Here is a 23,706-nt window from a genome sequence, read left to right as displayed (position 1 = left end):
TACTGCAGCTGGATATGACCACTTTATACCTGGCAAACACACTTCAGTGTCTCTGATTGTGCCCAGCCTCGCTTGGCATTCTGTTTATCTCAGTGGAACCTTCAGCACTGTACTATTCATGAGAGCAAAGAGGGGCCGTTTGTTAGTAATAAATCTGGTTTCAGAGAAGTTTACACTGTAATCCAGAAGCCCTCATTTCAGGTAAGTGTAACTTATGCTTAGCAAAGTAAACTAACAGAAAAAGTGTCTAGTTAATACTGAATTTATTATAGATTCTGGTCTCCATGCAGTCTTCGCTTAAAGGTAAATTGAGCCATGGTTTTCTTTATGCTTAAAAGTAGTTCAAATCATGCTATGGTACTAAAGAATCACGAATTTCAAATTAATACAGTGTGTTAATTTGTTGGCTAGTCTAAGCATAAGAGCAATTTCCTTCTAAATAAAACAGACTTTGTTCAATAAAGATTGACCATTAAAATAAATGTGTATATGTTTGTATATGTGTATACACACGTTTGTGAATGTGTCATTATCATTAGCCTTTAAAATTAAATTCTGATCTTGCCAGGTGCTAAGTAAGATGTCTATATTAAATTCCAAATACTTGGAAGTTTTAGCATGGGACCTTTTGCTGAGAGAGGAAAATGTTTTTTCTTGCAGGTTACAAAAAACAGTAATTCGGAGACCATGTGTGCCTCCCTTGTTAGGGGGCAAAGCAGCTGGTAAATGCTTACTTAAGATGTAATCTCCTCTATCATCACCCTATGGCTGAAATTAGACTCTGCCTGTCCTCGTGAGAAAACATTATCTCCTCCTATAAACTAAGTAGTGCCTATTTATTTTTTAAATTGAACAGGTACTTTTCGTAAACTATACTGGAATTAATTTAAGTGGCAGTTAGATGTTTTGGGGTTCTTGTGAACTCTTTGATTTTACTGTGTCCAGAGAAACAAGTTTGTGTTTTCTGTGTTATTAAGTAGGATGGTTAAATTCAAAAAATAAAAACATTTAAAGTTAGATAAGATCGTATTCCATATTTAAAGTAATGTTGTAATACTCTAATAAGTACTTGGCACGTCTATAATATTTTACTAGGTCACAATCAATGCACACTTTGTTGCTTTGTAGGCCAAGTGCATTGCAGACACTAGGGGTTCCTTGGATAACTTCATTCCCCTCCTGTGCATGACCTTCCCATCCCATTCTATTTCAGGGACTCCTTGTAACCCCCACCCCATCCCCTTCCTCCTGCCATGGGCTCCATCTATGTCCCCTTCCCCAGTACTATGGTCCCCCATTCTCTCTATATGCCATGGACTCTTTGTGTCCCCCATTTCCCCTTGCCCCCCATACTGCAGTCCCCATTCTACCTTTTCTAGGGGTTCTGTGTGTGTCCCCCATTCTCCCTTTCATTTTTTCTGATTTTTCACTAAAATTGATAGGATTCTGGCCATTGATGAGTAGAATGTTCCCTGAAATTTTGGAATGAATCAGCTGCAATGTCCAAAAGTTATCATGTTTCAGAGAAACAATGAGAAATGTCCCTGAGTTGACTGTTAGACCTCATTTCACTTGGCAAATCAGAACATCTCAAAACATTAAAGAGATTTTGTTAGATTTAATAATAAGTATTGTTAAAAGTAATACTGTACATTTAAAAATGAAATAATTTTTAAACTCTAATTACCTGTCTGCATTCATGCTGTTTATTTTCGTTTTACATTTCATTCAGTTTGAAAACTGAACAGAAACTACTTAGTTTCACTTTTGCCTATAGGAAATTTCACTTTATGGTTCTTGTGTTAATAGTATAATTAAGACCCACATCACCTATTTAAATCTGAGAGGAATATAGAAGGAACACTTCTGGAAACAGAAGTACAGTCGTTTTTTGTGTGGAATACAACAGTTATATAATAGTATGCTGCCCCACCATAAACCAAAGAAAGACAGAAAATAAATAATAGTAGATCTTTATTCTTATTTACATCAAGGCCCCTTTATACTGTTCTTGCTGTGGAAAGTGGAGTGCAGGAATTTTAGTATAAATAAGAATCTTAATCACCATATCCAGTTGAAATTCCAGAGGGATTACCTGATTTAGAATTTGGCTGGGACCCCAGAGTTAGCACATCTTATAAAAAGTGTTATGGAGTCTTTAATTGACAGAAGTGGTAAGGACCTTAGTTTGATATCTGATCCATACGTTAGTGCTTGCTAACATCATATGAGGTACTGTCTTTGCAGTTATTCAGAGGAAAGACTGCCATCTACTGAATCACCAGCTCCACTTTTTTCTTTATCTGTATTTTGAAAGATTATAAAGAAAACAGCACTTTAAAAATAGCTTATAACCTGTGTAATTAATTAGAATTCATAAAACCGCTTTTCTAGACTCATTCTGGTTTGTTGGGTAGATAGGGTTTAAGGATAAAATTCTACTAATACTTCATACTTCAACGTTGGTTAAGTATATGGGACCTGATCCATTGCCCCTTGATGTCAAAGGAAATGGTCACACTGGCTTGAGCGAGCTCTGGATCACATGGAGGACATAATTCTTCATTGCTGAATCTATGTTCATGAAAAAGCAACTGAAAGATAATGGACTGAATTCTACTTGCATTACTGATATGAGTAGCCCTGTTGACATCAATCAAAGTAATTGCCTGGAAACTAATTTTGTTTTTAAAGATGTTGATCGTTTCAAAAAACTTTGGAACTCTGCTATAGATCAAAAACATTTTCATGGTTAATTTTTGTATGATAAATTCCTAATGTGCGCTAGAGCCATTGAGAACATTGGATGAGGATTAAAATGAGTGGTTTAATTTGTCTATAAAACTGAAATTCATTTCACCACAACTGTATTTTTCCCCAGTAGAATTGAGTAAGGTTTTTTTTTCCATATGCAGCTAGAGATCAATCTTGTTGTTCGGCAGAACAACCTGCAAGAGTAATGGGGTGCTTCTGGGAATTCTGCCACGAAGTAAACAAAACAGCAGTGTTGTAAAACTTCTCATAGTCTGTAAGATAAACATACTTATTCTGAGTATTCTATTATTAAATGGAATCCAACAGTTCTTTTCACTGTACTGGCAAACGCTGGGACACTGTGCTAAGTAACTGAAGTTCTACCTCCTTCCTCTAGTGACCCAGTGTGGGAAATCTGGGTGGTGTCCCCCTGATAGAATCGGAACTGTGCAAACCAGGGAGGTAATTGATAGAGCACAGAGGCAAATGTTCAGTGGCAGAAAGTCGAGATTGGGAAGTCCACCTTTCTGCTGCTGCCTCCCTCCCTGGAAAGCGCAATTTTCTGTTACCATCTCCCAGGGCATCATTTCCTGCCCTTAGCTCTGGCTCCTTAGGGGGGTGAAATTCAGTTACATAAAAGCTGTGATACTGCCCATTAGCTGTTGATTTCTATTCTGTAACAGGCATTAGCTGTTGAGTCTACTCTTGTAACAGTCATCCCTAGCCCTTGCCTCAGCAAATTTTAAAAGATGTGATCTAAACATAAATAATCACATCTTAAAATAACACCCGGATGAGGCCCAATTCAGCAAAGCATTTAACTTCACACACTTCATTTCAATGAGACTTAAGTATGTGTGTAATGTTAAGCATATGATTAAGTTTATTGTTGAATCCAAACCTGAGTTTTGATAACAAAAAGCATTATAGATACACAAAATATGGTTGACGCATAAATCTTTAGTTTAAGCAATCTTGTAAATACATTTAAAAGAAAAATCTCTGTATGTAGCCAACCACATTAAGTAACATCAACTTATACTAGATGAAGTCTTGCAACGGTATAATTTGCAAAAGGAGATTCCCACTTGCATAATGCTAAACCACATCTTTAAACCCCTTCTGTAAACAGAGGCATAAGATTCCTAAATTGTCAGTCTCATTGAAATATAACCTGCATGCCAGATGTTGCAGTTTGTTTACATCACATACGTATGCTGGTTGCCGTTCTTTAAAAATTAGTATAGTTAAGATTCTATAATAGGTACTTTTGTAAAAGTCAGGGACAGGACAATAAACAAAAATTCACGGAAGCCTGCGACCTGTCCCTGACTTTTACTAAAAATACCGAGTGGGGTACAGAGCAGTGCCAGAGCTTGCAGCTGTTCCAGCCCTGCTGCTGCTCTAGCGGTCCTGGGGCTGGCCGCCGGTCAGCTGTTCAGCGGTCCTGGGGTTGGCTGCCGGTCAGTTGTTCCAGTGCTGCGTCCCCTGCTCCCCTCCCACTACCCTCCCCCCCGCTCCTCCGGCAGCCCTGGGGCTGGCCGCTGATAAGCTGTCTGGTGGCTCCGGGGTTGACAGCTGCTCAGAAGAAGTCATGGAGGTCCCAGAAATTCATGGAATCTGTGACTTCAGTGACAGAATCATATCCTTATCAATGAGTATTTTCCATGGGATACATATGTAATATTTTTTAAAAGTTTACATTGACTGATTAGAAACCCAACTGAGTCCAGCACATGGATACCATGATAAGAAATGTTACGTTTTCCTTCTAAAGTCTCAGATTATAGGCATATGATTGTTACCTGGTTCTAACTTCTTGAGGACTTCCTAAATGTTTCCTTGATTTTTATAGCAACTCTTTTACAGTATGTCTTCAGAAACTGAATACCTTGTACATGCTGTATTAATTGTATGGAGGAGGATGTGCCACTGTAAGCTGGTATTCAAAAAATAGTCTTTTTTCAGAAACTTAAAACATAGTCCCAGCTTTTCAGAAAAATATGCTGCCTATGATGGGCTTAGGCAGAAATTTCTTTGGTTTAAGATCTAGGAGGCCATTTCTTTATCTTTTATTTTTTTTAATTCAGAATATTTAAACATATTTTGATGTTTGATTAGAATGCATCACAAAGCAAGGCTTTGATAGCGTGGAAACCGTGAACAAAAAATGTTTTGATAATCTGTATAGCATATTAAATCGTCATTAAAATGTTTTCCAATTATTTTACAGCAGTTGTACAGATTTTGAGTTAAGAAGACTTAATGCATAAATCAATTATATCAGCACCATTTGTGCTGTTATTAGTAAAGATTACCTCAGTATTTCCATTATGAAACCCCCTATTTTTCAGGGGTTTCTAAATTAGCCGTAAAATTGGTTCTGGTTTGAAACTTGGCAAGCAGAGTCTCCGCTTGGGAACAGTTTTTTTTGTTTTTTTTTTTTATTTTTTACCGAATTTTAAAACCACAACAAAATCCTCCTTGGCCTTTAACGCAATGAAATATTTCAGAAAAAGAAAATTAGTGGTTTTAAATTTTGGACTTCTGTACCTCAAAACCATTGTTTAAAAATGAATGTTTTTATAGGTCATGAATCTGTAATGTGGACTTGTGTCTCGGAATAATTTGGATAGGAGTAGTGGATAAAAATTACTGGCTTATTTTGTTTAAAAATAAACAATGTCATATGGTAACTTTTTAATACAATAATTTTTTTGTAAAATATTTTTTTCATGCAAAAAGGAATAGCCCATGCCCAGAACCACCCCTTACAATTTCTTTGTACAATGTGTAGCACATTTTGCATAATACTGTAATAAATAATAAGGTTTTTCAAATTAAACTAGAAAGAATTTTGTGACTTTCCAAATTGTGCAGTGAATGTGCTCTCAGTTGTTTAAGGAGAAAAATAAGGTCCTCCCCTCTCTCCCCACAGGACTCCATTTGGATTCAATAATACAACGCACACAGTCCTGAAACCCTTCTATCAGAATAAGTCTCCTATGTTTAGGAACTTAAAAATGCAGATTATGATGCAGAATATGCACTTTATGATAAGTGGTGCTACCCTTAAGGTACAAAGAAAAGGAGTACTTGTGGCACCTTAGAGACTAACAAATTTATTAGAGCATAAGCTTTCGTGAGCTACAGCTCACTTCATCACGAAAGCTTATGCTCTAATAAATTTGTTAGTCTCTAAGGTGTCACAAGTACTCCTTTTCTTTTTGCGAATACAGACTAACACGGCTGCTACTCTGAAACCTTAAGGTACAGACTTTCAAGCCAATATTTTCAAAAATAGAAGACTAATATCTCCTTATTTAGGTACCTAAATAAGTCTCTTGATTTCCAAAAGTGCTGAGCGCCCAGTGGCTACAAGTGGCCCCAATTCAACAAAGTACTTAAGCACTTGCTGAAGAAGGACCATTCAACATATTGGGAAATGCTGTATTTGATTCTCAGCACTTCTGTAAATCAGGTTGCTCATTTAGTAGCCTGGTTATAGAGACCCTATTTTTGAAAATGTTGGCCTCAACATATATAATTTAAAATATATATTTTTACTTCATACATATACTTTACAAGTCTTATTATTGGGATTATTTTATCACAGTGATTGTAATTACACTGCAATTGTAATATAATTACTAAAGCTGGTCAAAAAAGGTGATATTTTTCACTGAATTTTTTTGTCAACATTTGAAAAACTTCATTCAGCTCTATAAGTTGGATGAAAAGCAGCTAAAATTTTTGAAGGAAAGAAATTGGAGTTTTGGTTCAGCTAAAGTAGTTATTGTGGTTGTGCTTTTTGAATAATTAATAACCACTAATCAACTATATGACTGAAACTTATTATCTATTTAGTATCATACATAATGCTCTTGGATTCTAGAAATACATGTATTAACAATACTGTATTTACATGGTAATTGCTCTATGTCATGTAGTTATCCTTGATATCTTATTCGGTGAAAGAGCGGTAATTATATATGTCAAAAATGTAACTACAGTGTATTAATGAACTACCTACAGTACGGTATAATAACTATATCAGTAGTTATATATTTCAGTTAAAAGTTATTTCTCAGATACATAATTTTAATGTATAATAAATTATCTTAATGTTTAGGTATTACATATCTATAACCATATAAACGTTAGGGCTGTCGATGAATTGCAGTTAACTCACGCGATTAACTCAAAAAAATGAATTGCAATTAAAAAAATTAATCATGATTAATCGCAGTTTTAATCACACTGTTAAACAATAGAATATCAATTGAAATGTATTAAATATTTTGGATGTTTTTCTACATTTTCATATATATTCTGTGTTGTAATTGAAATCAAAGTGTATATTATTTTTATTATAAATATTTGCACTGTAAAAATGATAAACAAAAGAAATTATATTTTTCAATTCACCTCATACAAATACTGTAATGCAATCTCTGTCGTGAAAGTGTAACTTACAAATATAGATTTTTTTTTTGTTACATAACTGCACTCAAAACCAAAACAATGTAAAACTTCAGATCCTACAAGTCCACTCAGTACTACTTCTTGTTCAGCCAGTCGCAGCCATCAAGCAGAACCCATCGTCAGCATGGACGCATGTCCTCTGGAATGGTTATTGAAGCATGAAGGGATATATGAATCTTTAGCACAGCAGGCAAGTTAATATCTTGCGACGCCAGCTCCAACAGGTCCATGAGAATGCCTGTTCTTGCTTTCAGGTGAAGTAAACAAGAAAGCAGGCAGCATTATCTCCTGCAAATGTAAACAAACTTGTTTGTCTGAGCGATTGGCTGAACAAGAAGTAGGACTGACTGGACTTGCAGGCTCTAAATTTTACATTGTTTTATTTTAGAATGGAGTTATTTTTTGTACATAATTCTACATTTGTAAGTTCAACTTTCATGATAAAGAAATTGCACTATAGTTCTTGTATTAGGTGAATTGAAAAATACTATTACTCTTATTTTTTTACAGTGCAAGTACTTTTAATCAGAAAAAAATATAAAGTGAGCACTGTACACTTTGTATTCTGTGTTGTAGTTGAAATCAATATATTTGAAAATGTAGAAAACATCCAAAAATATTTAAATAATGGTATTCTGTTGTTGTTTCACAGTGCAATTAATCACTTTAATCACTTGATAGCCCTAATAAATATCAAGACCTGTTAAATATTCATACAAGTGTGTTTGTCTAACCCATTTATATATTTTCATATATATTTGGAAATTAATTTTGGACTGGGCAACCAACTTCGCTTAGAGTAGTACACAAATACTACATGACATTTATATAATCCAATTCAGTATTTGAAATATTGAGGATTTATATTGTTGTGTTGTTTTGTAGCAACACTACAAAAATCTTTAATTTGCTTTATAAATTAAAAATGTATTTTTTTAGCTGAAACTATTACTAAATATTTATAACTGTTTGGTCCATATAGTTTAACTGTTGTTTGGTACTGGCAAATATATACATTCTGTCTAACTTTGTACATGCTAATACAAAGCTTTGTTTTAGAAGTGATAGTGTTGCATCACCATTAATTCATGTGTGCAGTATGACAAGATTTAATGGGATATCATGTTGCTTTCATGTAATGAACCCAGTACTCTCAGCTCTTAAGTCATGTTGCTGGAAATGATTACATAAAACAGAATGACTGTGACTAAAACCCTTATGTAGCTTTAAGAACTACTGTATATCACAAAGAAGCTTCTTCTTGTTTAAAAATAGTTTTTAAATGCACTGCAACTCTCTGTTGGAAACAATTGTTGCTTTTTCTAATTATCTTTGCATTCTGTTCAGAAATTTGCATTTTCTTTAAGCACTGCAAGGTCTGGGTTATAATTTTATGCAGATGTGTATATTAAAAGAACATGATGTGCTTATTTGTTACATCTATGCTACATTTTTACTTGATCTGAGTAAGGTGGATGAAATTATGTATTAAATAAAAACATCAGTGACTTAGCCATGACCATTTTCTGCATGTTCTGTCACATCCCAAAGGCTGCTGTAGAAATGAAAACTTTCTGTAGAACTTTGAGTCGTATGCGCTAACCTCCTACAGTTTTGATTTTTTTTTTTTTTTTAAACAAGATTCTGGTAGTTTTACCTCAGTTGACATTCCTTTATATGAAAAGGATACATCATTAACTCAAACATTCAGTATCTGAGGACAGGGAGGCAATATATCCTACTTTATAAGATTGATCAAAGTTATGAAGAATCTCACCTTTTGCATATCAATTTTTGTGGAACTTTTTAAACATTATTGGGTTTTTAGAGACAGATGATAGCTGCTGCTAAACTATATCAACTACTACAATTACAACTTGTTACTTTACTCATATGCATACACAAGAAAATACGTACAGATGGGAGATTGTTTATTATGGGGTCTGTAATTTGCTTTCTTGCAGCACTGGAACTGTCAATTACAAAATTGTTAAAATTATGATTTCAAAAATAGCCATCCAGATTAAGTGTTTAACATAACTAAGACCATAGTAAGGGAAGTTGCTTATCACACAGTCTATTCTTATTTTTTTCTAACCATATCATAATCTTTCTTTTCTGACTATAGTTTTTCTGACCTTGCAGTAACCCTAAGAAAGTTTTCTAAATAAGAGAGCATTTAACTTTGTTCTTAAGCAATGACATTTAAAAATATTGATGATCAATACAATGCATTACTGCTGAGCGAGAGCTTTGTGCTTTATATTGATTTGTGTTCTAAATGCCCCCAAGGCACACATGTTTGAGTGAAAAATGATATATGAAAAATATAACCAGATTAAATAGTCTCTTTTTAAAAATTACATCTGTAATCATGATAATCACTAAGTAATATCTTTATATCAGGACCTAAAGGATTGAGAATCTCTAAAATAAGAATTTTATTGTTTCTATTGAAGGTGCTTATATTTTTTGGTGTTGGGCATTTTTTATAATACTGCAGAGATTCTAGTTTTGTCATAGCTGTCAGTATTATGAGCTGTTAATGAAAGGAATTTAGGAAAAGACAAGTTCCTCTGAAAAGACCCCCCAGTTCAGGAAGATACTGAAGCAGATGCGTAACTTTAAGAAAATGAGTATTTCTGTTGAAGTCAGTGGTAAGTCTCATGCTTAAAGTTAGGCATCTGCTTAAGTATCTTCCTGAACTGGAACCAAATTGCTGTTCATGACCTTAACTGTATTAAATGATTCAGGTAAATATGACTGGTAATTTAGGATCCGACTCCTACCATCGTCACTCATATGAGTAAGCCTTATTCATTCAAGTAGTCCGTTATCTTCAGTGGGATTCCAAAACCAAAAATTACTTATGTGAATAAAGATTTAAGGATCAGGCTCCTGGTCTTACTCAGAGTCCTATTTCTTACTAACTGTTTTTCTTCCCCAAAATCTGCGCACAATACTATACATCCTGATTACATTATCCACACATTTGAAAGATCTGTACATAATTTTTTGCACATCTGTGAACGTTCCATGTGGTTACATTTATTAACAGTGAAATGTGCCCTGTTATCGATTTACAATATAAATGCACTTCTATGAAATTCTAATGGTGAAAAAATGTTACTTGAAGGTACTCAAGCTGAATTTCCATTTGTGGTAAAATAAAGCCAAATGCATGAATGTCAGCAGACTTGTTTATAGGTCTGCTTTGTGAAGCATATATTATTTAGAATGTTGAGTCAGGAGGCTGGCTGTTTGTAGGGATTGTCATGTTACATCTGCCATGTCAGTCAAAGCTCAGGCAGCTGTTGCCTGCCACTGGTGTTCTGGTGTGGCATTGTCCATCTTTCAGCACTTAATAGTCAGCAGCTCTCTCTCAGCTCTGCTGTGCAGAGCACACTGTGCAGTCCTACATAAATTTTCAGTATTGTCTATACAGCCCCATTAACGTTCTTTGCAGGTAGAGGGAGAATAGTACATGTCCTTTATCATCTTAGTAGAGCTGCTTCTTTTGGATACAGCCCTTCTTTTGAATAACAATTACAATTGGTTTAAGGTAATATGCTGACGTGAACAACAATAATGATGATGATAAAAATTGCATTTGCTTTGATACTTTACTTTGGTATCCAACCAGTTAAAATGCTTTAGAAATAGTAAAGCAACACCAAAAGTTGAAATCTGTTCAGTTAAAAAAAAATTAATGAGGATTCAGGGGCCAATGCCTGTCACTGAATTCTTGTGCTGGTTTTAGTGGTTTTTTTTAGCCACATTTTCAAATTTATTTTTTTTGTAATGCTTTTCTCTCCCTTGTTACTGTGTGAAAGAGCCACAATAACAGGGGAAGCTGATTGACACTGACTACAGACGGGACACTGTGAAATTGACTATACTCAAAGGCAAAAATAACCTGAAAAATAGAGAAAATAACTTTATCTAATAATTTTCAGATGTTACAATCTTAGGTGTTACTTGAATCTAGGAAAAAAACATTTCAGATTATAATTTATAATCCTACCATATCCCTTTGCTTAAACTACCTCTGTGAGGTAGGGGACATTATCCACATTTCAGCTGAAAGAGAGACACTGGCTGAATTAACCATGTCACATAGTAAATCAGTAGAAGAATTGGGAATAGAATTCATCAATCTTGATTTCCTGTACTAGGGAGTCCTGGCCCCATTAAAATCAATTGGAGTTTAGCCACTGACTTCAACAAGGCCATTTTACCTTTATTAATATTCCTTTGTTTTCATTTTCTGAAAGAGAAAATAAGTCGCTCCCATGATTAATATCTATTTAAGATTTGCAACATTGTATAGTAATTAGATTGACATATATTTATCTCTTCAACCCCCCCCCCCCCCCGAAAATGATGTAGCTATACCATGAGCAGAAAAGCATGCACTAATAGCAATTGAACAGAGGGCACATTCAGTTGCATCATTAGAAGTGCAATGTCTTTGGCTTTAAGGGAGGAAGTCAGTGATTCATACATTAGCTTATCTTAATGGCAGAAAACTAGACACAAGATACAAAGATAGGCCACATAAGAGGAGGGCTATCCATTATATTGTCAGACCCCCTCAGGTAGAAGAAATATAATATTTCATGCTTAACAAAATACTTATCTCAATTGTGCCTTTAAGGCACAGCCCTGCATTGGGAGCAGAGTGGAGGTGTACAGCTGCAGGGGAGTGTCAGAATGCATTGTCCCAGACATATGGGAAGAAATACAAGATGCAAGGGATGTGGTTTAATTAGGCCACAACTTTATTAACTTAATTCATCTGGGAACTATATGGCAATAATCCATACAGTGCTGGTCATGATTCCATCCTTAATCTTTTCTACCTATTTGTAGGACTGCCATCAGTCCCCCTACCCTCCACAGCTGGTCCCTGGCCCCCCGCACCTTGTTAAGGGGCTGGGGAAAGACGATTGTCTTCTCACTGTACCAGATGTTAGGAGCCCAAACCTGTTCCCCAGCTTCTTTAGGGTATGCCTTTCCCTAACTTCACTTCCAGTTCCTATGGAATAAGTATCAGCACTGGACACCTGCTAAGTTGTGACAACTAAAAGCTTGCTTCCTGACTTACCCCAGGGTCCCTGAGCTGCTGTGTGAAAGGCCAGAAAAAACCCCACCCCAACCATCCAGCCCTGGTCAATCTGCAGTGAGGGAAAAATTCCTTTCCAGTCCCAAAAAAGGTGACTACCACTATGCCAGCAGCAGACCAAAAACCGCAGGGATAGGTGGTGCTCATCTGGGTGTGAGGGGAGACAGAGTTTATATACCTTCTCACAGGTGTTCAGGGCCAGTGGCTTACCTGAGTCCTACCGGCCTGCCCACCAGCTCAGGTGATGCCTTCCCATCCAATTCCCAAGGGGAATGGAACCATTAAAAGAGCCACTACCTTTCTTTTCCCCACCAGTCCAGACAACCCGCAACACCATCAGTTACATTGTCTTGGGGCTGTGGGGGTGGAATGCCTCCTACAGCTTCCTTTGTGCAGGGGATGTGCCTGTTACTACACCACTTTGTGGAGTGCAGCATATTTCCATTCTACCCCCATCCTATGTACAGGTTCTGTTCTACAGGCTGGTGCAGAGGTGTGGGATAGGGCCATGAACCCTCCGGGGGGAGAGTGGACGGAGCAGACCCCTGTGATTCCTTGAGCACAAGGACTGCAGTTGTGCTTGGCTGCTATGGAGAACATGCAAGAGCAGAGGAAGTCTTCATGTTCCTTCCAATTGCCCTACTGTGCACCTTCATGAAGGACAGGCCTAATCAAACCCCATGTGAATCCTGAACGAGTAGAGTTCTATTTGGTGAAAAAAGTCTATTTACTGAACACCGAGACTAGGCAATTAAGAGACATCTGTGGTGAATAGTTTTAAGAAAAGGACTGATAGCTTCATTTAATAAACATAATATTGCATTGTTTTTCATAATAGAAAAAGTATTTAAAGACCGATCGTTTTTAATTTCTCATCCTTTTATTGATATTGAGGATATTTAGCCATTGTCATTACTAAAATAAATGTTATGTAAGACACAGCATAAAATGCTTTGTTTGTGAGCATATTCTTCAGCTAATTTCCTTCAATATCTATGCATATAAACTAACTATGGTCTTGTGCATTGTGTATGTCTCTACTATAGAATTTAAAACCCAAGAACTATGGTCAGGATATTTTTCTTTATTATTGAATATAATATATTTACTTTCAGTTTTAGATAATTAAGCCAACTATGCAGTTTTTTGATTTGGTGGACTAAGAAATACATCAGTCAAATAGTGACCCTTGTGTGACTTTATGCTGTTACTATCTGAACACTTAATTATAATTGGCCAACTTTTATGTGTAGCTCATGGACGACAGATTATTTTTAAAGCTTTTTCATCCTCTTCTTTAAATTACAAAATTCAGAACCAGAAACGATTCTTCGTACTTCTGTAAGATTTGCAAATATTATCTTATCTTCACTGTATTTTCATTTTAATTGAATTAATTAAAAGTCACATTAAAAGAATTACAGAATGATGAAATTTTTACTTTTTGATGGAATGTTCATGGTAAGTTGCATTTTTTCTGTAAATATTCAATTAATTTTGGGATAAAATCATCATGAATATAGGAAATCCTTTTGGAAATAATAGGGTTCATGGATAGCAAGTCCTAAAGTTAAGCCTGAGAAGCGGATTCTATTCTGAACCTTCTATTCAGTCCTTCATATCCTTTAGAAAAAGTTATTTTAGCATAACTTCAAACTTTACATGCTTGGCCTCAGTGTGAAGGTGAATTGAGAAGTGCAGAATGTTTGAGTTATGCTAAGGTGAAAGAAATAAGCTTTTCTTACTGTTACTTTTTAAAAACAAGATATTTTGTGCATGTAAGAGCTCAAAAATAGTTTGAACTTTAAACTTGGCAAGATTTCAATCCTCACTGAGGACTATATAACTATCTCTTATGATCTTACAGTTTATTGTCTTTTTTGTTTTAATTCTCAAGGTTTTTAACTTTCATTGGAGGAAACCCAAATGATATAGGAAAACCTGATATGCAACAAAAAGTAAATGCTGTAATTCAAAAAGAAGGAATAGAAGGAGCAGCAAAATCACTAAATACAACAGTACATACACTGCAAATAATCATTGATGGTCTGACTCAACCAGAAGGCTTTGATTTCCGAACAGGTAAAAACTGAATGCCTTGCTTTATAAAAGTAGTTTTGTTGTTGTCTGGAATTTAGAATGTTCTGGGTTTCATTTTTAAACTACAAGTTTTCTTCTAAGCTGGCAGTAGATTTAGTGGATGTGTAGGTCAACTGACTCCCTCCCTTTATCCTGTCGAACAGAGAAGAATGTACTACAGCATGCAGTCAGTCAGTTAGTATTTGCTGGCTCGTTAATTAAGGCGTGTGAATCCTGTCTTAAATCATGACCTTTTGAGACATCGGAAGGTGGGCTGCATGGATTTTAACAGATAAGACAGTTGTAATATGTTGACTACACTGATTAAACCTACTGATGACTATTGTGGGAGAAGCATGAGACGACTAAAAACACTAGTAATAAAGAATAGTATGGAATAGTAATGTAAGATTCTGATTTATTGGAAGTTTGGGTCACACTCTTCGGAGAAAAGTTTAATTGGGGTACATGGCTTATGACACACTGGTTAGATCTTCATAGCAGTGCAAAACAGTTTAGGGTGCAGGAGAGTGAGGAAGGCATAGGAGAGGAGGGGGATATATCAGGAGGTGCAATTGTTCAGTGTACCTTACAGTGGATACGCTCTATCCTCTCACAATTGCAAGAGATAAAGGTAGGCAACAAAAATACAGGCGTGTAATAATAAATAGTAGACTGATGCTTAAAGAGAAAAATACATTTCCAATCTCTCAACCTTCATTGTTTTGCTTCATTGCTTCATTATAGTTATTTATAAATGCAGCCCACTAATGATCCTGGAAACCCATTTCCTATCATATAGTAATTTAATTCTGGACCTCTAATGTCTAATTTTCAGTGAAATGGACTGTCTAGCGATAAACATAAAAATACATTGTGTTACTCAACACCAAAATAAATGACAGTTCTTAATGCAAACATTCAAATTTGAATGCACCAATGGTAGTATAATGGCAGAAGATTTTTGGAACAATCTGTTGTAGACAGTGCCTGTGCCTGGAAACTGTGCTAGTAGCAATCGTGCTTAGAAATGGTTTTCTTAATATAGACAGGGATTTTGTTTGGTTTGAACTGAACTAACCCATTGTTAAAATGTTTTGAACTAAACTAGCCTATTGTTAAAAATGTATGCCTTAAGAACATAAGAATGGCCATACTGGGTCAAACAGGTGGTCCATCAAACCTAGCATGCTGTCTTCTGACAATAGCGGTACCAGATGCGTCACAGGGAATGAGCAGAACAGGGCAATTTATCAAGTGATCCATCCCATGTCATACACTCCCAGCTTCTGGCAGTAAGCTGTTTAGGGACACATGGGGAGCATGTGCTTGCGTTTTTGACCATCTTGGCTAATAGCCATTGATGGACCTATCCTTCATGAACTTATCTAAATTTTTTTTAACCCAGTTACTCTTTTAGGTTTCACAGCATCCCATGGCAATGATTTCCACAGATTGACTGTGCGTTGTGTGAAAAAGTACCTATTGATTTCATTGAGTGACCCTTGGTTCTTGTGTATATGTAACACTTCCCTATTCACTTTCTCCACACCATTCATGATTTTACAGACCTCTATCATATCCCTCCTTAGTCGTCTCTTTTCTAAGTTGAACAGTCCCCGTTTTTTTTAACTTCTTCTCAAACAGAAGCTGTTCCATTTCCTTAATAATTTTTGTTGTCCTTTTCTGTACTTTTTCCAATTCTAACATATCTTTTTTTGAGATGGAGTGACCAGAACTGCATTCAGTATTCAAGGTCTGGGCGTAACATGGATTTATATAGTGTCATTATGATATTTTCTGTCTTATTATCTATCCCTTTCCTAATGGTTCCTAACCTTCTGTTAGCTTTTTTGACTGTCACTGCATATTGAGCAGATGTTTTCAGAGAACTATTCATGATGACACCAAGATCTCTTTCTTGAGAGGTAAAAGCTAATTTAGACCTCAACATTTTGTATATATACTTGGGATTATGTTTTCCAACGTGCATTACTTTTAATTTTTAACATTGAACTTAATCTACTGTTTTGTTGTACAGTCACCCAGTTTTATGAGATCCTTTTGTAACTCTTTGCAGTCAGCTTTGGACTTAATTATTTTGAGTAGTTTTGTATCATTTGCAAACTTTGCCTTCTCACTGTTTACCCCTTGTTCCAGATTATTTATGAATATGTTGAACAGCACCAGTCCCAGTACAGATCCTGGGGGAAATCCACTCTTTATCTCTCACCACTGTGAAAACTGACCATTTATTCCTACCCTTGTTTACTATCTTTTAACCAGTTACTGATCCATGAGAGGACCCTCCCTTTTATCCCATGATAACTTACTCTGCTTAAAAGCCTTTGGTGAGGGAGCTTGTCAAAGGCTTTCGGATAGTCCAAGCACACTGTTTCCACTGGATCACCCTTGTCCACATGTTTGTTGACCTCCTCAAAAAATTCTGCTATATTAGTGAGGCATGATTTCCATTTACAAAAGCTATGTTCACTCTTCCCCAAACTATTGCGTTCATCTATTTGTCTGATAACTCTGTTCTACATTTTCAACCAATTTGCCTGGTACTGAAGTTAGGCTTAGTTATCTGTAATTACCAGGATTGCCTCTGGATCCTTTTGTAAAAATCAGCCTTACATTAGCTATCTGACAGTCACCTGGTCCTGGAGGCTTGCTACTGTTTAATTTTGCTCCCCATGTAGGTACTTATAGACAGTGATCAAGTCACGCCTTAACCTTCTCTTTGTTAAGCTAAATAAATTGAGCTCCTGGAGTCTTTCACTATCAGACATGTTTTCTAATCCTTCTCATTGCTCTTCTCAGAATCCTCTCTAATTTATCAACATCCTTTTTGAGTTGTGGGTGCCAGAACTGGATACAATATTCCAGAAATGGTCACACCAGTAGGAAATGTAGAGGTAAAATAAACTATCTGTCCTCCTCAAGATTCCCCTTATTATTCATTGAAGGATTGCATTCGCCCTTTTGGCGACAGCATCACACTAGGAGTTCATGTTCAGTTGATTATCCATTATGATCCCCAAATCTTTTTCAGAATCACTGCTTCCCAGGATAGAGTTCCCTGTCTTGTAAGTATGGCCTGTATTCCTAGATGTATATATTTACATTTAGCCATATTAAAAAGCTGGATTGCTAGTGCCAGTTTACCAAGCAATCCAGATTTCTCTGTGTCAATGAGCTGTCCTCTTCACTATTCACCATTCTCCCAATTTTTGTGTCATTAGCAAACTATCTGTGATGATTTTGTTTTCTTCCAGGTCATTAATAAAAATGTTAAACAGTATGGGGCCAACAACAAATCCCTGTGGGACGCCACTAGAAACGTACCCATTAATTGATTATTCCCTATTTAAAGTTACATTTTCAGATCTATCTGTTAACCATTTTTAATCCATTTAATATGTGCCATGTTAATTTTATATCTTTCTAGTTTTTTTAATAAAAATGTCATACAATACCAAATCAAATGCTTTACGGAAGTTTAAGTATATGACAACAATACTATTATCTTTATCTAGCAAACTTGTAATCCCGTTAGAAAAGATCACATTAATTTGACTGGATCTGTTTTCCATAAACCATTGTTGATTCGTTAACTTCATCACCCTCCTTTAATACTTGATTAATCAAGTCCCATATCCATCTCTCCGTTATCTTGCCTGGGATCAATGTCAGACTGACAAGCCTATAATTACCCAGATCATCCCATTTACCCTTTTTAAATATTAGCATAACATTAGCTTTCTTAAAGTCTTCTGGAACTTCCCCATTGTTCAAAGTCTTTTTGAAAATCAGTATTTACAGTCCAGGTTTCTCCTCAGCCAGATCTTTTACAATTCTTGGATGCAAGGTATCTGGAACTGCTGATTTAAAAATGTGTCACTTCAGTATCTACTGTTTAACATCCTCCCGAGAGGCTACTGGAAAGGAAAGTGTTAAATGATATGACTACATCATTTATTTCTTTTCTGCATTATTATTAATACTCCTACCATTTCCATTTAATAATGGATCAGTAACATTGTTAGGATTCCTTTTGTTCTTGATATACATTAAAAACTCCTTCTTATTTTCCTTACCTCTGCTGGCCATAGATTTCTCCTTGTTTCTTTGCTTCCTTAATAAATTTTCAACAATTCCTAGTTTTCTAAAGTGCTCCCCTCAGTTTGAACTGAAATACTCTATTGTTGGCTGCTTAGTGCTCCTCAATGAGTTTAATGGAATGTGAAACAGGAAAAACTATTTGGGGATGGGAACTAGAAAGATGATTTAAAAAATATCTATTTTTAAATGTTCTAGTAACCAAGGTACTCCCCGGGGAGTAAATCTCAGAGTTTTGCACAAAGGAGCTAACTGAGAGCAGCAGTTAAATGGCTGGTCAGGTAACAGCGGACAATCTGCAGACCCTGGGTCATGCCAGGCTGGAACAAAAAGCAGCATTTTAAACATTAAATGGTTCCCATGGCTTCTCCCAGTCTCATCCTTGCCAGTGACCTGAGCAGCTTTTTAGTTTCTTTTTGCATTGAAATACCTCTGCGCAGTTTAATATTACAAAAGGATTAACTGATATGGAGCCAAGTAATTAGGTGCATTCCTTCAGTGGAAACTTCAATGTCATTCAGGGTCTACTGATGCTACCACCAATCTGGGTAATATCTTAGGGCCTGATCCAAAGTGCATTGCAGTCGCACAGACTCCCATTCATTGAGCTTTGGCTTTAGGCCTTTAACTCGTGTTTTATTTTTTAAAAGACAAAGGGGGGAAAAATTAAAATCCCAGTCTAACTTTTGTGAAATTTAGAATCTCTCTGGTAAATTGAGTATATTACTTCTGGTAAACTAACAAGCTTAGTGCATCAGGAAGAGGAAAGACAGCTGTAGGGGAGGGCAGAAGAGCAGGTATCAAGGCTGGCACAAAAGGAAAGAGGTTTTGATGAAGGATCAACAAATGAGAAGTGAGTAATAGGAGAAAAAAAAGTTCTATCCATTCCCACATACTCTACTATATAGGCTTGAATATACCAATATTGTGCATTTAAAAGTATATGTGTTTGTTTCTCCACTCTCATCAGTGTAAATGAGGAGTGACTCCCTTGAAGTTAGTGGAATTACACTGGTGTCAAACTGGTATAAATGAGTAGAGAGTATATAGGGCCATCTCTGAGGCATAGGGGTATGAATGCTGTTTGAGTGACTTTCCTTTTGCTTAGTGGTATCACCAGACTACCTCAATTGAATACTCACTTTACTATGTACAATTATGTGCACTAAAATATAACCATGTATATGATTATAAATCTGTGCTAAGAATCACCTGTAAGAGAAAACCCTTCTCCCAAGCAAATGCTTACAGAGCTTTCAGTACACTATGTAGCCTTTAGTTAAAAACCCTATCCGGCAACCAATTTTTGTTGGTCTCTTGGGGTAGCCTCTTGCCATAGGTTTCACAATACCTGGTCCTCCATATAGTATAAATTCTTTTAAGTGACCAGCCAAGGGACTAGCAAAATAGAAGAAAATCCATTGCCTGGTAGAGGTGATGCTTATATGAAAACCAAATGAAAATGTATTGAAAATCCTGGAGCTACTTTCAGTTACCTTCAAGACTAACAAATTTATTAGAGCATAAGCTCATGAAAGCTTTATGCTCTAATAAATTTGTTAGTCTCTAAGATGCCACAAGTCCTCCTTTTCTGTTTGAAGATACAGACTGCTAACACGGCTGCTACTCTGAAAACTTTCAGTTAGTTTCCGAAAGTTAGAGGTGCCTATTAGAGGTGATCCACAGCACAAGTTTAATTGTACTGTTGTCTTTCCAGTATCTTATTTCAGAAACTTGATTTTCATCTCTTGTTTTTTATGACAGATTTTGATAAACCTGATTTCAAGAGAAGCATAGTTTGTCTTGAAGACTTGAGCATTGGCACTGTTCTGACTGGAAAAGTAGAGAACGCTACTCTCTTTGGAGTTTTTGTTGATATTGGTGTTGGTAAATCAGGATTGATTCCAATTCGAAACATAACAGAAACAAAACTTTCTAAAGCCAAGAAGAGAAGAAGTCTTGGGTTGGGCCCTGGAGAAAGAGTCGAAGTTAAAGTACTCAATATTGATATCCCTCGATCAAGGATAACGTTGGACCTTCTTCGTGTTTTATGAGTTTTTCACCACTGATAAGACTTTTATTTCTTTTTAAAAAATTAAATGTTGTCACCAAGATTCTAAAGGTTGCAGTTCAAGCATTTACTGAGTATACTGGAAATGAAGGATTAATTCAACTTTTGAAATCTTCAGTTTCATTTTTTAATTCCAGAAGCTTTTCCAGAACTCTGTAAGCTCTCTCCCCTTAACAGTCACTTTTACACCGCTCTGAAGTGGCTTTCACCCTCTTATTAAGAAACACACCTTCTTTTTGCAGAATAAGTGATTTCTCAATGCGCTGCCAGACAGATCTCTACCTGTTTTCTTCTGTGTAAGATTTGCTCTCTCAATCCACCTTTGGTCTGTGCTGCTCCAGCAGACTCAACCATGTTCTTTCATACATAAAAACACCACTTGATTGGTCTGTTTCCATGCTGTTTTCTTAAGGAGTCTTAAATGTGGACCTTTGTGGTAGCTAAAATAGAAGCTTAAAAATGCCCTGTGCTTAGACTAAAATCTGGATATAATGGTAATAGTATTATTGGATCCAAAAATTGCTGTTTTTATTTGAGCTACCGTGTAAAGTTGTTGGGTTTTTTTATTGCTCGGGCAATTATTATATTAATTAACACAGTGAGGTACCTCTAATTTGCTCAAAAAGATGCAAAAGCATTTTGGTTTACTTTTTTATGTACCTGTACATAATAAAAATCTTTGACCTATTTATTTCAGTGTACTGATTACATAAACTATCTGCACAATCCCAGGGCAATCCCTGTCCCTTCCCAACAGCCACTTTTGTGCACTGACAACTTTCCGCTCTAGGAAGAATAATTGTGAGGATGCGCTTGTCAGAGCATCATGTCATTTAATTGTAATTGTTTTTTCATTAGCTGAAGCTTCAGATGATAATTTCAGCAGAAGCTATGGGAATAGAGCACGCTTCCCCGTTCCCAGCCTGCCCCCAGTGCATGCTGGGCTGGACCCACCCTCCAAACCCCTGCTGCACCCCACACCCCTCCTGCACCCGACCCCCTGCCCTGAGCCCCTTGATGCACCCTGCACCCCTCCTTCACCCCAACCTCCTGCCCTGAGCCCCTGACACACCCTGCACCTCTCCTGCACCCCCTGGGGACGGGGGGGGGAGTTGGGGTGGGTTTTCAGGGAAGAGGTGGGGCAGCGGCGGGGCCTCACAGAAGGGGTGAACTGGGGACGGGGCCAGGACAGTGGTGGGGGGTCAGTGCTGCCCTCGGGCCAATGTACTAGTCCTCATCTGGCCTACATGGTCATTTGAGTTTGAGATCCCTGGAATAGAGAGTGCTCAGTACTTCACCAAGGTGTTCAGAACCAGGTACGATCAGGTCAGTCATAGATTTCAAGGCCAGAAGGGACCATTGTGATTTCCTGTATAACACAGGCCATAGAAATTCCCCAAAATAATTCCTAGCGCATATCTCTCCAAAAAACATCCAATCTTGATTAAAAATTGCCAGTGATGGAGAATCCACCACAGCCCTTGGAACGTTGTTCCTTGAAATGTCTGCTCAGAAAAAATACATAATGAAAACTAAATGACAATGATAAAGTCTCTGGTTGTCTGATATCAACTGATCTTAATGAGGATAGAGATTGGGAACCATGATGTAGGAGGGTTATCAATGAGCCATTCATTTAATCTATACTCTCTTCCCTGTCCCATTTTAATTTTCTGGCTGAAGTGAGTCATAATGAGTTGGATTTAACTAGTACAGAGCACATTGCAAACAGTTTTTTTTAATGGAAATGGACTCCCAAATGAACTGGGATGACTGCCAAGACAATCTGTTCCACAGGAAGAGAGGTATAAATTACTTCCCACTCTTCACATATAGGATAGTTCTTCAGATAAAGGTTGAGGTCATGATTAGCTGCATAGTGTAAAAAAACTAATTTTGAGGCTATCAGCACTGTAGATTAATAAAGGACCTGGTTTTACTGGTCACTCATTCTTTCACAATGAAGGGAAACTTGCACTTGAAAACATAAAATTAGTTTAAAAAACCCCCACAACACACATCCATTGAAAAAGAGGACAGATGAGTTCTTTGTAATTTATGCAAGGCAATAAATTATTGCTCTAAATTAGGGCTGTCAATTAATCGCAGTTAACTCACGTGATTAACTCAAAAAAATGAATCATGGTTAAAAAAATTAATTGTGATTAATTGCACTTATAACAATAGAATACCAACTGAAATTTATTAAATATTTTTGGATGTTTTTCTACATTTTCAATATTGATTCCAATTACAACACAGAATACAAAGTGCACAATGCTCACTTTATATTATTTTTTATTACAAATATATGTACTGTAACAATGATAAACAAAAAAAATAGTATTTTTCAATTCACCTCATACAAGTACTGAAGTACAATCTTTTTATCGTGAAAGTGTAACTTACAAAGGCAGATTTTTTTTTTTTGGTTACATAACTGCACGCAAAAACAAAACAGTGTAAAACTTTACAGCCTACAAGTCCACTCAGTCCTACTTCTTGTTCAGCAATTCCTAAGACAAAAAAGTTTGTTTACATTGAAAGGAAATACTACTGCCTGCTTCTTATTTACAATGTCACCAGAAAGTGAGAACAAGCGTTCGCATGGCACTTTTGTAGCAGGTGTTGCAAGATATTTACATGCCAGATGCGCTGAAGATTCATATGTCCCTTCATGCTTCGGCCACCATTCCAGAGGACATGCTTCCATGCTGATGATGCTCATTAAAAAATTAATACGTCAACAAAATTTGTGACTGTACTCCTTGGAGGGAGAATTGTATGTCTCCTGCTCTGTTTTACCCGCATTCTGCTATATATTTCATGTTATAGCAGTCTCAGATGATGACCCAGCACACATTCATTTTAAGAACACTTTCACAGCAGATTTGACTAAACGCAAAGAAGGTACCAATGTAAGATTTCTAAAAAAAGCGACAGCACTTGACCCAAGGCTTAAAAATCAGAAATGCCTTCCAAAATCTGAGAGGGATGAGGTGTGGAGCATGCTTTTAGAAGTCTTAAAAGAGCAACACTCTGATGCTTAAACTACAGAACCCAAACCACC

The 23,706-nt window shown here is 36.5% G+C and overlaps 1 protein-coding gene across 1 annotated transcript in view; it reads left to right on the top strand.

Moving 5' to 3' along the window:
- The window catches only part of SRBD1 (S1 RNA binding domain 1), a 237,846-nt gene extending 216,521 nt beyond the window's left edge, over positions 1–21,325 (top strand). Inside the window, 2 exon segments of the mRNA XM_043511889.1 lie at positions 14,262–14,446; positions 20,330–21,325. Coding sequence (XP_043367824.1) covers positions 14,262–14,446; positions 20,330–20,619 — 475 coding nt within the window. The 3' untranslated portion in view covers positions 20,620–21,325.
- The last annotated feature ends 2,381 nt before the right edge of the window (positions 21,326–23,706 follow it).

This window comes from Dermochelys coriacea, chromosome 3 (assembly GCF_009764565.3).
Source record: "Dermochelys coriacea isolate rDerCor1 chromosome 3, rDerCor1.pri.v4, whole genome shotgun sequence".
Lineage (NCBI taxonomy): Eukaryota > Metazoa > Chordata > Testudines > Dermochelyidae > Dermochelys > Dermochelys coriacea.
This window is presented reverse-complemented; position numbering and strand designations above follow the sequence as displayed.